We start from the raw sequence: 15009 nt of genomic DNA on the forward strand, positions 1-15009 counted from the left end.
ACTACTGCAGAACACTGCAAAATATAAATATTTCCATCTTCTTCTAGTTTCTTTTTTACTTTTTAAAATAGGGAAGGGATCAGCGTGGCAAGACAGTGCAACTTTACTGACCAGCCTCTGTATTATTTTGTCCACCAGCAGCTCCCGTTTTGTTCTAGACAACAAGAGAAAGTGCTGAGGGTTCTGAATAATCATCTTCCTTAGAGTGCCCATCATATCTGTGGTAAACTTCTTAATGGTCCTCACCCTGCAAAAACAACACGCAGCACACAGGAACAAAATGAAAACCTGCTATTGCAAAAAATAATGCCTGGTCAAGTCATGAACTGGACAATGAATCACACTATTCCTGTTTAACTAATACACACTTTAGTTCCAAATGGCAAAGTAGACCTTTTACCGTTAGTAGTAACACAAACAGAGTATGAAGAAAATGATCTTGCTTGTTTTTTTTTTTGTTTTTAGCAAAGATGGCTCCTATTTCTGAGAACTATAGTTTCTCTTTTAATAAATACATCAAATACTGATTACGTATATAAGAGTTTTTCACATCTTTCCTGCCTACAAGTACATGTAGTAATTTTTAAGCGGGGGTTTAGTACTCATAATGAAATGACCATTTCCCTGCCATCCTTTAGAAATGTCCAAAAAACATTAATATTGGACTGATTAATGACAACTTCTGACTTACGGCATGGACAGGGCAATCTCAGCTCCAAAATCTTTAAGCAGTTCAGGGAAGAAATCAAATTGATACAGCGTCTCAATCACACACGTTTTCTGTCCAGAAGGTCGAAGACACATAACAAAGAAAATGGAGATCTATATTGAATGCATTATAAAATGCAAATAGACTTTCGATATTTTATAAACAGTAGAATGGCATGAACAAAATGGTTAACCTTACCAGCGAGGTGTGAAGAAGACCAGGCTGATGGTTGAGGAAGGCCAGGATTGTTCTCACTGCAGAATGTGAGTGATCAACCTGAAAATGGTCTTGTAAGGCCTTGCAGCTCACCCCCTGACCCAGTGTTCCCAGACTCCTGAATACATAAAGCAGTGTTAGTGCATACAGCTGTTACATAAAAACTAATGCTACGAACAACCAAAAGAGTAAATTAGAGCATCTGCTGCAAATAATGAGGATAAGGAATGAGTACACAGTATGTGTATACACAGTTATCACAGAAATTCATTGTACTTACAGAAAACTTTGTTTGATTAGTTTTGGCTTCAAATTAATCACCTCTCTGAAAATTGCTTTAGCCTGGGGACAAAAAATGGAAGAAATGTTATGTAGTTGTTGTAACATGCTGGTTGCTAGATGACAAACACATTTAATTAGAGGAAGCACAAAGAGATCATAAACAATCAAAACTAACTGACTAATGGGGCAAAACATTTGTTGATATTTCATTTTATTTCTATCTCAATCTGTTGTTACACATTTTTACAGGGTAGTGCACTGAACTTTGAACAAAAAAAAGAGAAAAACCTCAGGGGTCTCATGAGCTAGCAACACATTTTTAAGTGTACCAGGCAAACTATATTGATGCAATATGGGCTGCGTAATACCTGCTGTGTGTTCCAGTGTTTTGTGGATGTACTGGTGATGCTGTTCACAAGAAGATGAATCCTGGGCAGGATACTGACTAGGGGTGTACAACAGAGCAAAGGCTCCACATCACCCAACCAACTGACCACGTCTGGGAAGTCCTGGATAGAACAGAGGTAGAACACAAGGAACGATGTTGCAGGCACCCTGCACAAAGTCTTTGACTGAAAGAAATCAACCATAAAAATGGAAAGAGCATTACTCTTTTAAATGACAAGTGACAAGGTACTGTGAACTGAATAGTATTGTAATGACCCTTGAATGCTATTCAGTTCAATTCTAGATTATATTCTACCTTTCTTTTTCTTTTTCTCAACTCTAAAATAAAATTCTTCAAATCAATATAAACATCACCCCGGCCTTAGTTATACCCATAGTTTGGTGGCGATAGCATTGGCTTGTGTTGGGCTGAAGCCTGGTGTGTGTTGGGCCATGGCGGGCAGGGATGATAGAAGTATGTCAGGGGTGAGGCTCAACAAGGTCTCTGCCCTTATTCCCACAGCGAGGGAGCCAAACTCCTGCAGCTGGCCTGGAGCGGTTAGCTGGGTAGAGGGGAGGAAAATGCGAGGGTCAGGGTGCAGAAATACAGAGAGCATCTCAATATTAAATTACATTGAGATGTGTTCGCAAAATAACTCACTGTTGTAACTGAAGACAGCTTGTCTATAATTATGGAAGCCTGAAAAACATACAAAATGACAGCAATAAAATAAACAAATTTCAAATGGTAAATTTTACTGGTAACTGACTAGTGACATTAGTCTCATATATTCTGTATCTACTTGATCTAGCTCTGTATCATGGTCACACTGGGTAAAATATTCAAGTCTTAGATGCTGGCTTCACCATTACTTCACAGTTTACTATAAGATAAAATAAACTTCTCATAATAGACTCAGTCGGTCCTCTCAAGACTCCTTATGACATGTAAAAGCAAGACAGCAGCTGTGAGGCTAGGGCAAAAGTAAAAGGCTCCAGGTCAGATGACAATGAGGGTGAAGTAAAGCTCAGGCCTTTGCCTCATGAGGGGTTCGCTTCAGGGCTCAGTGTGCTGAGAACAACAGTCTGTCAGCTGTTCTTCAGGAGCTACAACCTTCACCAGCTGCCAGGAAGCCCAACCATGCACAACAAATAGAGGTTAGTGCAATGAAAGGGGCTGACTAAACTCCTGACATTTATGTTATTAAAGATCACTTGTTTAAAAAAAATGTGTACATTAACTGGCAATAGAGTTTCAGATTGTTTTTGTCACTCTTCCTATACAGCATCTTCCATTGTAGGTCTTCTACCTGTGCAGGGCTGAAGGACACAGACTTCAGGGCAGGGAGGACAGCGAGCAGCTGCGACGGTGAGAGACCCTGCAGGAAAGTTACACCTAGCGAGGGCAGGAAGGGGGCGAGCTCTGCCAGTCGATCAGGGCTAAGCAAGGAGGGGACCTGTAATTCTGTGCTGTTCAGTAACAAATTGGAAGTCTGGATAGCACAGAGACAGGGCAGACATCATAAATACTCTCCAAATGCAGTTGTTGAATGAAATCACATGAAAAAACAACACAGAAACCACATATTAAGTGTTCTGCTCCTACCAGATAGCTGGGCAGACTGAGTCCGTCATGCGTGCAGTTCATAACAATGTCCCGAATGACACGGAAGGCTTCAGTACCTTTGTATGCAAGGAGGTCGTTTGGGTCTGCCAGGCATGAGAGATTACCCAGCCTAAAATTACAAACACTGTTTAACACATACCTGGGAGCAGGTGAGAGGTTTCCTTCCAAAAGCTTTAAAAAAATTCAGTTCAATTCAATTTTATTTGTATAGTGCCAAATCACATACAAGTCATCTCAGGACACTTTACAAAGGTCTAGACCTTACTATTATCAATATTATAGAGGGCAAAAAAAAATCACTAAATGAAGTTCATTGTTCAGTCTACAGCATTAATGGGATTGAGTTTGTGTAAGATCAAGTAGCTACACTGCCCATAGCACAAATGACCATAAGTCCACAAAAACAAAAGCCATATTACTTGCACAGTAGATAAATAATGTGTTACCTTCTCAGCAGATGCTTCTGCTGCATCTCAACATTTTTCAAAAATAAAATAAAATAAAAATGTAAACTTTATTTCAGAGTGTCATTTTTGACAATTATAGGTTGCACTGTAGGTTGTGCAAAATAAGCATCTTTGTTTTGTCTTTTTGCAGTTCTTTGATCACTGAAATAACTATATATTAAGGTAAATTACCCTTTAAAAATGTATTTATTAAAATCTGGTCCTCCCCATAATGAAGAAAACCCTTCAACAATACTGCCCACAAAAACGCCATTAATTTTGAAAACAACCATAACAAAAGAAAGTCAAGAGTCTAATTTAACATGACAGATATGTAATATTGTGTACTGCAATTTCATATTCATATAAATTAATAGCAATCAGCATTGAGCTACTGCCCAGCATTTAGACAGTGAGGGGTAAATGGTTAAAAGCAGGTGTCAGTTTATTCAAATGAAAGATATGTAATTATAGAAGCAATATACAATCTGTATATATGAAAAGTTAATGTGTCTTATCAAGTTTTAACTAAGGTTACACCCACTTAGCCTGTGTCTAATAAACAGTTAACATGGACAGAAAGGTTGAAGGTGCATCCACAGAGTCATATCTAACCTGGTAAAATCCTGAGCTGTCAGGTTTCTGTAGGTGCCAATGATGCTCTGAGCTATGAATTCCTGTTTTAAAGGAGTAAGGGTGTTTCTCTGCAACACTCCTAGTCCGTCCAAGAGCTGTGGATAAACATGGTAACAAAAATAAATACATTTGCTAAATATGTGACACTAAAAACTTTTTTTTTTTAATGTGTAGACATAATTCAGTGAGTACTATATGAAGAATACATTTGCCAGGCAACTATTGCAAGAATTACTGTTGATATGCTTATTTACTTTCTTAAAAGTTAAATTTATATATTGATACCACTCTCAGGTCTGTACATTAAACATGAAGCTAGTGCCTGTAGCCAGTTAGCTTAGCTTAGCTTAGCACAAAGACTGGAAACAGGGGAACAAAGCCAGTCTGGCTCTGTTTAAGGACAAAAGATAGCAGACTGCTGGCAGTAGCACTTTATTTACAGCAGAAAGTGATATCAATCTTTTTATCAAACTCTAAAAAAGTGAAGACAAGAAAGTGATATCAATCTTCTTATCAAACTCTAAAAAAGTGAATGTGTATACCCAAAAATGTCAAACTATTCCTTTAAAATCTCCTTTTATATTAATGTGTGAGAAAGAAGTTAAGTAACCACCTATAACCACATGATCTCATCTTTACTTAGTGAACATTAGCTACAAGTGCAGTATGTAACACACACAGGTGATGACAGAGGAAGAAGAGGCTGCCTGTGCTTCCTTTTGACCAGCATGTGCCAAGTAGCTTTGTTCTGCCCTGGTGCTAATTGAAGTCTGAGTCCCAGCTTCTCTGGTTTTCCTAACAGGTGTCAGAACTCAGAGGGCTGTTACCTGAGCAGATGTGAGGTGTTGGAAGTTGTAGAAGGGCAGGTAGGCGATCAGGTTTCCGGTGTCCCTGATAAGTGACTGAGGAGCTGCGATGATGTTGGACGGCGGCAGAACTTTGCTGTACCACAAGCCAAATGCCTGCCGCTGGTCCAGAGTCAAAAGTTCCAGGTTTCTGTTAATGGTCTCCTTCCTAGAAAAACAAATTGCTTACATTTTTGTCATATTGAGGAACTGTTCCTTGGGAACACGTTTGCAATGAAAATACAATGCAATTCAACTCTCTTCAACTCTTGAAGAAACAGTGCAGCCTCTTTAAAACTCTTGAAGAAACAGTGCAGCCTCTTAATTCTGCCTATAAACTGTGTTTTAAAGTGTTTTATCTCTATGCCAGTGGATCTGTTATATATTGTAAGTAGCTCACTTTTGCCTGAATAAGGATTTGGTGAGCAATAAGTCATGAATATCAACTCTGAGAGGGTTTCACTCACACACTGATAGTAAAGACCAAAACAAAATTAGCATGTGAGTGTATCTGCACAAATGAAATACAGACTTTGTTGTTGTTCTCTTCTACATTTAATGCATCAGTTTTGCTGGATCAAATTGTAAATACCTACACAAACACTGTGCGCCCTTTCTAGGTTGAAATCTCTGTGAACATAGTTTCCTTTATGTATAATGAATGCTTCTGGCACCTTGGGGTGCAGTGACACATCACTTGGCATAGAGACCTGACACCAGGGCTGTGATCAGATGGAAGCATAATGCATGAAGAGAAAAGTGACACTGCATGATTGATTGTGCATCACTGAAACATATCATGCTGTTCACTAAATAACTGTGGCAGATGTAACACAGAGAAAAACTCAGTAACAGTTTTGTTTTACACACAAACGATGCTGCTCCGAAAGTCTAAATCTTTCACAGGCATCAGGCAGAACATTCAGAATGTCACCATTCTCATTCCAATGTTGCCTTATTTACTCACTATTGGATGTGAGCAGGCTATTAGAATAAACTAAATTCACTGTTCTATGCTACTTCTGTGCTAATGCGCCTCATCAACCAGCAAAAACTTAGCCTAGACATTTATATTTCATTATACAATTTTCCACTTGGATTAATAACGGGTGCATGAAAACAGGAGGCACTCTTGAAAATGAAAAGTCCAGACCCATAGAATAACTAATTTAAACACATTTAAACAGAAAAACATTTTCTTCTGGTAATAACATTATGCAGAAACATCATTCACACAAAGTAAACCAGAGAAATAATACTGCTGTTATAAGTACTGGGCTCATTACTATTCCTCCTTTCTTACTGTATTGGGTCAATAAGAGACACCATCACTTACACAATTATGTTGTTCTGCAGCGAGGGCAAAGCTAGGATGTCAGCTGTGCCAGCTGAGGCCAGCAGGGGAGCCAACTCAGGGAAGAGACTACCATCTTGTACCAGGTGGGTCTGGAACAGCACCGACACCATGGTGGACAGATACTTATCAGGTAACTGGCAAACAGAAGCAAAGACCAGCTCTGTGTCAGGAAGAATGCGATACTGTGCATTGTGTATTTTACCAAGAACAAACAGCTGCTTGGTGAAGGAGAGAGCATTCCAGGAAAAAACATGAAAAGACTACAAAATGTGGTTAGTACCAAGGTTTCACATGGATGTGTAATGGCGTGCTTATTTACCTGCAGTGTATCCTTGTTTCTACTATAGTACTGAAGGATCAGTCTGATGGTGGTGATGTGAGCTGCACTGAGCACCGACCTCAGGCTGCTCACTGGTATATTGAAGTACTCCTGGAAACAAACACAGAAGGGAATTAGTCATAATAACATAAACACAGATGATTAAACATGCATGTTTTAGCATTTAGGTTATGACATATCTTACCTTAATGACATAGAATTCATCAGAGGTCACATCTCTTGCTGTTTGCATCAAGCTGGTTAGTACTCGCTACAGAAGATAAACACACACACAGCACAAATACACACAACTGTGACACTATTTATAGAGACGGTAATGGAAACATATAATCTGAGTGTCTGTTTTGACACATTATTGTTATTGTCATATCAAGTGTGAGCAAGTAGAGATCACACCCACAGGGAGAGAGTCAGCATGTCGACATCAATGACAAGAGTGTAACTGTACACCACTACTTGTTTTTGTCTTCCCATCATATGTATCGACACAATGTTACTGTATAAATAAGCTGATATCTGTCTAGGATGTTTGCTGATTTATACAATAACATCAAACTTAAGTGATATTTTCAAAGCACAACTTTTAATTGTAATAGAATTTTTAGGTTGCAGGATTGCTACATTTACTTTAATAATCAATCTGAATATTTAATCCTCAGGTGAACGTAAGATACTTCCCAAACAACCACTCCACGATCAAACTACCTACCCCAAAGCACTGCAGCAAGACCTTCTTGTTGTTGAAGTTGTTTTCACTCTCAAGATAATGAGCTACGGATGTTAATACACCGAGTCTTATGTTCTCTGTGACGTGCAGCGAGGTGTTCTGGACTTCCTCCAGAGCCAAGAGGATCACCACAGTAGTGCTGACCACCTGCTCCAACACTGAAGCCGCAGGTGGTGTCAGCAGATCCTCCAACCTGGATTTCAGACTGTCTGCCCAGCAATGCATCATTATCTGCAGGGCCATATTCTGACTGGCCCCAGGCTGACAGACTGAGTCGAATTCAGCTGAGCAGGTCCAGTTCAACTGCTTTACCAAGTTTCTTGCCAGACAAAAATTAGGCTCAGCAGTGGTGCTATTGCCGGTTGTGGTAGACAGGTTCTGGAGGACTGTAGCATTGAAGCAGACTTTGGTGGTGAAGTTAAGTGTGTCCATCTCAGCACAAAGAGCTAGCTCAGTCATGTCCACAATGATGGGACTGGTCCACTCAGAGTATGTGCACACCTGAAGTACAAATGATGTGAACATAACATCAGAATACAAACTTTGCACTTTTGAGTAGTTTTAAAATAACATTTGTACTTGTTTTTTTAAACAGCTTACTCTTGTCCAAGTAGTGATTAATACTACTGTCTTTAGGTCTGTGTTTATATACTGCATAGGTAGGTAGGTAGGACTTTATTGATCCCACAATGGAGAAATTCCTGTGTTCCAGAAGCAATGAGTTCAATACTTGTATATGGGAACTCGTGTGTATGCAGACACATATAGTCCACTGTATTCATTCTGGTTTTCTTGTAAGTCATGTGACAATACCCAAGTTGCTGATGAGCTCATGTGAAACACACTGTTGCTCTTCAGTTTTTTCAGTGTCACCTTTCACACATGGAATAAATGAATTCTTTTTATACCTTAGGAGTCTCATATACTTATTTTGGTCAGTGTGTGGACAACAACACAAACAACACAGACCCATGCCATCCAGGTCAACACTCACCTGTGGTGACGCCGTTATCTCCTGTAGGTCTGTGCAGCCTGACAGCAACCATTGGTTCTGAGGGTTTTGCAATAGCATTTCAAACATAGACACATTGCAGCAGACATTCTTCTGGAAAGCAACTTTATCATTTTGCCAACAGAAGCCAACTACTGACTCGTCCACCTGCCACTCTCCCCATGTGCTGTAGTCACACCAATCTGCGATGCCAAAAACTGGGGTTTGCTCGGAGGTTGGCAAGGTGAGAGCGGTATCGCAGTGATTCTCAAGCCAGTCATTTGCCTTGTTAAGCAGTAGGCTATCTAGAAATGTCTTGTTAGCGCAAACCTCTTGAGTAAAACCACTCTGATCGAGTCGGATACACTGTAACAAAACACTGACAGTAATTTGCGTGATGTTATACCACTCTGAGTAATGACAAGAATCTAACTCTAGTGAATCCATGTTAAAGAGTGGTGGTAAAGGGTACACATTTGTGCAGTTAGGCATGAACTGGGCATTTTCAGGGTTAGAAAATAAAAGCATGAAGAATCCAGTGTGCTCACAAATGGCTCTGGTCAGTCTGGGACTGTCCAGCCTCATGCAGAAGTCCAGTAAGAGGTGGCCCACCTGGACTGATGGCTGGTCAATCCAGAGCTCATAGTTGCAGAAATGACTCACCATGTACGCATGGTCAGCAGAGGAGTTGGCACAGTACACATACAGCCAGCTGTTCATCTTGTCTGTGAGCAGCTTCCTCATCAACATAGCATTGTTACACACCTGCTTCACAAACGTCTCTCGTTCGTTATCACTGCACACTGTCACAAGGACAGCGTCCACTGCCTTGTTTTCTAACCAGCTGCTGTAGTTACAGGCCAGCTGTTTGAGGTTCGAGGCTTCTCTGGCTACTCGATGAGGTGCAGAACTGAGGAGGGGAAGAGTCTTAGATAGAGGGGTGACGGAAGGGGAAGGCTGCGTGTCCCCAGGGCTGCAGTCAGATGACCTGCTGAGGAGTGGGGACATCAGTGCTTGAATAACGTAACACACATTGCTCCACACATTCTCTATCTGATTGGGGCTGAGGGAGCTTAGTGCTTGGCAAATGATATGCAGGGATGTAGAGGACCCCACGCTAGAACCCATGAGGATGTCAGCACATAGTGTGTCATTGAGCCTTGCCAGATTGTGGCGGTCACACTGTAGAAGGATGTCACGGTTGTCAGTATCACTTTTTGCCTCTTTGATGCTGGGTTGGAAGGGGACACTAGGATTCTGGCACTCTGGCCCTGGATATGTGCACAGAGGCTGTTCTGGAGGCAGGAAGATATCCAGGAGGATGTCAATGATGGAGTTAGTGAGGGACCAGCTCACATTGTGGTTTATTCCCCTAAAGAAAAACACATTTAATAATTATTAAATAACCTTTATTGGTTGATTACAATGCCTCTTTTTGTCGTTACAATAAACTTTGTTTTACTTAAGAAAACACGTGAAAAGATGTTGGTAAAAGAGGCCCATTGTCTTTTACTTCCAGAACCAGGAGAGCCAGAAATAGCTACAGGAATATCTACAATGTAGCTTTAATATGGAAAATTTGGTTTATGTGCATTTCAAGAATGACTTACCACATAATGAGCTGCTTGAGATCTCCTGCAAATCAAAACATTAAAACAGTTTGACATAAAGAATTTGTAATAAACTTTACATTAAACGGGACAGCTTAGAAAATAATACATTTACTCAATAATAAAAAAAAACAATTGTTTACCTTGCTCACAGGTCTCTTTTCCATCTAAAGATGGTATTCTAATCCCAAACTGTAAAGCTATTTTGATGTAGTCCATTGGTAGTTGGAGTAACATTGCCATAAACGTTGTGGCATATCTCACAGCGGCATCCACAAGGCTGCTCACAGCACTCATCAGATTCCCAGAAAGAGGGATATTTGACAGGATATTTAAAAATGTTTGCTGAAAACTATGCAACGTGGTCACAGTTGATTGCCCCATCCTCAGATAGTAATTGAAGAAGCTGTTTGAATCTGCATTACTGTTCAGAGAAGGGCATGCCTGGGATCTTTGAGACGACACAAACCCTAGCAGTGGCTTTCCTAACTCCAGAAACACCACCTTTGTTAGCTCTGCCTCCAGTCCACAATCCTGCCTCCCAGACAAAAGACAAACTAGAGTTATGGGAAGGGACTCTATGAATCCCTCTCTTAGTAGTGGTTGGAAGAGAGCTAACAGGTTACTCAATACACCATAATATGCATTAAAGTTAAAACTCTCTCTCCTGGAAGAGGTGTTGAAACTCTGTGTATCTTCATTTTCACTGGACAAAGAGTGGATATGACTGATAATTTTATGGAGGTCTTCCTCTAGTTGGGCGGTCTCATTAGAAGTCTGCATTAATTTGGGCTGTGTATATACTTGCTTGACATCACATAAGATCCCTGTAGATGTTGAGAAAACAAAAAACAGAAAATATTTATTTCTTTTGATCCACAAATACAACTGTGGGAATTGCTGTTATGAAATCAGAAAAGTCACAATACATAAGGATTGGGTTAGATTTTAAACTGTCCTTAATCAGGCTGGACTATATACAGTAGAACTGTTTAACCAGGTAAGTCCTGCTGAGGTTTGAAAGCCCAACACAAAGGAATAAAACCGTCCTTTTGGCAGGCTTGGTAAGAAAACTAAACTAACTATTCCCATGAGAATAAATAGAAACATTTTACTAACAAATATTAAGTTAGGTTTACTTATACTTTGGGCTTTGTGTGTAGGGTTCCTAAGTCTTACAACAACTTATTTTCCATAATCAGTAAAGCTTTGATAAACTGCTTTTGTTTGATAACGCATGTTAGGTAGTTTTTAAGTAAGAATACAGACCAAAAATATTTAACTCAAATTATGTACTTACCAAACAGGATGCACACCATGTGCGCAGCTGGCATCGACCACATTTTAAGACTCCTCAATCAGATGCAAGCAGGCAGCTGCTCCGCTCCTGATAATACTCCACTTTGTTTTATCCTGTTGGTGGAGACCTATTCACCTGAGGCAGAAAAACCGATTTAGGCTTCATACTCTGTTAACTGTACAGAGTCAGTCTTCAAAGAAAAAAACCTGTACAATACAGTCATTCCTCCCCCAAACTTTATCTTTGCCCATCAGGCCAATGTGGTGCTCCCTCTAATAAGCTAGTCTCCTCAGAAGCTGCAGGCTCCACCTGCAACTCAACACCTGGTCAGCAAAGGGAAGTAGTAGTGTAGGTGGGAAACGAGGGCTGTGAAATGCTGAGCGTATTTCACTCACAAGTGAAATGCTGAATTATTAAGATAGGGTATCGATTCACTTCTCCGTCCGAAACCCGAGTCCCGCCTGAGGAACCACACTGACTGCTGGAGGACATACGTGACATATGCTGCAAATACAGCAGCCAACTTCTGACTGCCATACATAATGTGATATTGCCTAACATGCAAGAGCGTTACATTAGTATGGAGCTCCTGAAGTCCCAAAGGGGGATTTTTTTTTTTTTTTATCTTGTGGGAACAAGGTAACCTGTATGCATAAGATACATCTTTTATGCACGTAAAAAAAAAAAAAAAACCCTTTTGGTGCTTCAGGGACACCACAGAAAGTTACTTAAATCTTTATTTATTGAAAAGGTTAAGCAACAGGAGTTAAGACTACAGGCTGCTCCATCATCAGCACCTGGAGAAGGGATCACAATGAAACATTATGTCCACTAGTGTTACTAGGCAATTGTCCCTGGTAGACGAGTGGTTAAGGGGCAGCGCTCTCGCCACTGTGGCCCTGGTTCGAGTCAGGGTTGTGCCAGGAAGGGCATCCGGAGTAAAACACGTGCCAACTGTCAACATGCGAGTCGTCAGTGTGACGATTCGCTGTGAGGACCTCTAAACGGGAAAAGCTGAAAGTGACTTTCCAGTGGTACTAGGCAACTAAAAATTTTTTTAAAAAGCATTCAATAAAGTGAGGGTGCTCCTATTGATTTAAGATGGCAAATAAATACTAAGCTACACCTCGCTCTTCACTCAAAAGCAAAGTGCCATAAATTCATCCCACATCTTCAGCATAACCTAATAAAGTGGAGAGAAATAAAAACAAAGGGCATGCAAGAAGTTTTTAACTTTAAAACTTTGTTTCAGGAATTCAATGTAACTGTATTTACACTTTACAACAGCATTCTGCCTGATGGCTAACAAAGATGTCTTCAAACATTTTTAAATACATCTGCACAAATAGCAAGTCTTGCAAGTAAAATGGCTTAACGGACATGGGGGGGGGGGGGGTTAACACAATAGGTCTTTTCTGCAGAAAAAAAAAGTGCCATAATTAAAATTTAATTCAGGAGTTTCCCACAAAGCAAGCTGTATTTTCTACATGCTAGGTTTAAGAGTTCAGTGACTAAACTAAACGTACAGATATTTGAAAGAAAAGAAACACTCCCGTCTGATGTAAAGTTAAATCTTCATTGATACATTTAAAAAGCAGATGACATGCCTTTTGAAATCAAAAATACAAAGATTTTTCCCTACTTTAAGTTTTTTTTTTTTTTTTTTACATGAAGCTGCATGTATTGTACAACAGTGTACAATAAACTGGTAATGAACAAAAAAAAATTGAGCTAGATGGAGACAAATGCCTCCCACCAATCCTTCAGAAACAAGCCATGACTGATGACTATGATCACACAGCCCACAGAGAAGACAAGGGCACCTGGGCTACACTGCACACTCCAGGTGAGACTTGCATACTAAAAGATGGCAGCCAGGATGGTGAGAGATCATGGGGATAGGGAGGGGGGCTACCATGGGTGGGACCTCAAGAGAGGTTTCCTTCCTCTACCATCTGCATTGTTCTTCCTCCTATTCAACATATGAACAACAAATGCGAGGTGCTGTCCCTCCTCATCTGTTCTAACTGATGGAGAGAATGCAACAAGGAAATCAGAGAGACACTTGAGACTTCACCCCATGTACAATTTACATTCATAGTCTGGACGTGTGAGTAAACACTGCTGTGCCCTGTAAGAACTTCACTTGAAAACTAACTTTAATTTCTGAAGAGCTACTAACTTCTGATTAAAAAAGGCGAAGGCAGGTGCCAGAGAGCAGGTGGAAACCAAAACCGGTGTGTCAAGTGAGTGGCAGGGACTGTTCGGGCAGGGCACAGCAGGATTCACCTGGCAAACTTATGCCAGGGTTTGTACAAGTGTGTGGAATCACGGGACACAACATACTGCACACTGGTAAAACGGGGGAAGAGTCAGTGTCTCCAGGACTTGACATCTGACGAGCTTTGAGGTCTGATTGTCTCTTTCCATCTAAACATTTTGGGGGGTGAGTGAAAGAATTGGGGGGCCTGGGAAATGGGGAATCGTATGGCACCGTAAAGGCAACCCAGACACATCGACTCACAACTGCTTTAACACAAAATGCACTTTGATTCAAACTAAAAGATCAGCGATGCACGTCAAATTGTCAACAGATATTCAAGTCAACAGAAGGCAGACTTGTATGACTCACAGGCATCTGACCTTTGCTTTACCTTCCAGGTTCAGGCCTGTTAAGGATGCAGACACAACATATGCATTTTTGCCTACCGTTTGTCTCACTATTAAATACAATACAGGAGTAAAACGTCAGTTTGGCTTGAGTGTCTAAGCCAAGTTGGGCAGAAACACATTTACTATGATTCTTAAAAATAATTCTTTAAACTGTGCTAAACATAAGAAAAGAACCAAAAGCCTACAAGTAGAGAGTAAAAAGTATTAAAATGACAAAGGGGAAGTCAGTGAAACTGACTATTAAAACCAGGATGCTGCTGGTGCCAGATACGGCTGGTTCCTGACACACTGACAGAGATGTGCTACATTAGCCATAATGCTACCGATATAGCCATCAAATTGCACGTTAGAACTAAAAGAAACTGCTCTGATGAAGTCAGAATGCTTGATTAGGACTAAAGACAATACTGACACATAACACTTTTGAAATGAATACCCTCAAACCTTTACAATATGCCAAATTTACAGGTAACAGATTCATAATCCGAACATTAAGGAGCCATGTTGTGTCCCACAGTGAAGCCAACGAATGCACCGATTTAAATCTTTGTCAGAATGAGACCACACTAGACAAAGTCCTGAATTCTTTTTCATCTGACTATGCAGTGGACTCATTAATATGCACCCATATTCTCCTAACAGGAAAAATGTGTACAATAAAACTTAAATGACTCCTTTTAAAATACATCTTACAAACAAAAGTAAAACATTTTTGAAATGTTACTTTAAAAAAAATAAACCACCAGAAAGTAAAACTGCAACCAACAATAGAAACTTGACTCAGCTACAGAGGAATGCATATAATTTTAAAGGCTACAGATTGTAGGTTTGAGTGTGTGTGTGTGTGTGTGTGTGTGTGTGTG

General features: G+C 40.2%; 2 protein-coding genes and 1 long non-coding RNA gene across 3 annotated transcripts in view; 1 reads left to right on the top strand and 2 right to left on the bottom strand.

Annotated features, from left to right (window-relative positions):
- Positions 1 to 7926, bottom strand: part of strc1 (stereocilin 1) — a 9897-nt gene extending 1971 nt beyond the window's left edge. The window contains exons 1-15 of the mRNA XM_020610750.1: positions 7555 to 7926; positions 7030 to 7095; positions 6825 to 6935; positions 6485 to 6639; positions 5131 to 5317; positions 4283 to 4398; positions 3201 to 3330; positions 2905 to 3087; positions 2256 to 2294; positions 1987 to 2157; positions 1576 to 1716; positions 1206 to 1267; positions 908 to 1043; positions 692 to 780; positions 112 to 247 (exon numbers count right to left, since the gene is read on the bottom strand). Of these exons, the coding sequence (XP_020466406.1) occupies positions 112 to 247; positions 692 to 780; positions 908 to 1043; positions 1206 to 1267; positions 1576 to 1716; positions 1987 to 2157; positions 2256 to 2294; positions 2905 to 3087; positions 3201 to 3330; positions 4283 to 4398; positions 5131 to 5317; positions 6485 to 6639; positions 6825 to 6935; positions 7030 to 7095; positions 7555 to 7815 (1983 nt within the window). The 5' untranslated portion in view covers positions 7816 to 7926. The remainder of the gene's footprint in view (positions 1 to 111; positions 248 to 691; positions 781 to 907; positions 1044 to 1205; positions 1268 to 1575; positions 1717 to 1986; positions 2158 to 2255; positions 2295 to 2904; positions 3088 to 3200; positions 3331 to 4282; positions 4399 to 5130; positions 5318 to 6484; positions 6640 to 6824; positions 6936 to 7029; positions 7096 to 7554) is intronic.
- LOC109966130 (uncharacterized) lies at positions 2879 to 7645 on the top strand. The gene is made up of 3 exons (XR_002275728.1): positions 2879 to 2963; positions 6505 to 6588; positions 7505 to 7645. It is a non-coding gene; the product is annotated as an uncharacterized LOC109966130 (long non-coding RNA).
- On the bottom strand, positions 7853 to 11602 carry LOC109963608 (uncharacterized). Its single transcript, XM_020606276.1, has 6 exons — positions 11474 to 11602; positions 10317 to 11000; positions 10174 to 10198; positions 8567 to 9935; positions 7978 to 8073; positions 7853 to 7891 (listed from the first exon to the last, which is right to left on the bottom strand). Exons 1-6 carry the CDS (start codon positions 11514 to 11516, stop codon positions 7853 to 7855), a joined length of 2256 nt encoding a protein of 751 aa, XP_020461932.1. The 5' UTR covers positions 11517 to 11602.
- Between the last annotated feature and the right edge of the window lie 3407 nt (positions 11603 to 15009).

The sequence above is a fragment of the Monopterus albus genome, unplaced genomic scaffold (genome assembly GCF_001952655.1).
Source record: "Monopterus albus unplaced genomic scaffold, M_albus_1.0 scaffold4.1, whole genome shotgun sequence".
In the NCBI taxonomy this organism is placed as follows: domain Eukaryota; kingdom Metazoa; phylum Chordata; class Actinopteri; order Synbranchiformes; family Synbranchidae; genus Monopterus; species Monopterus albus.

Coding starts and splice junctions, on each gene's coding strand:
- LOC109963608 (XM_020606276.1), bottom strand. CDS start 11,516: ATGTGGTCGATGCCAGCTGCGCACATGGTGTGCATCCTGTTTG. Junction 8,074..8,566: donor AGATAACGGCGTCACCACAG/GTGAGTGTTGAC, acceptor TTTGTACTTCAG/GTGTGCACATACTCTGAGTG. Junction 7,892..7,977: donor CACTTAACTTCACCACCAAA/GTCTGCTTCAAT, acceptor TTGTCTGGCAAG/AAACTTGGTAAAGCAGTTGA.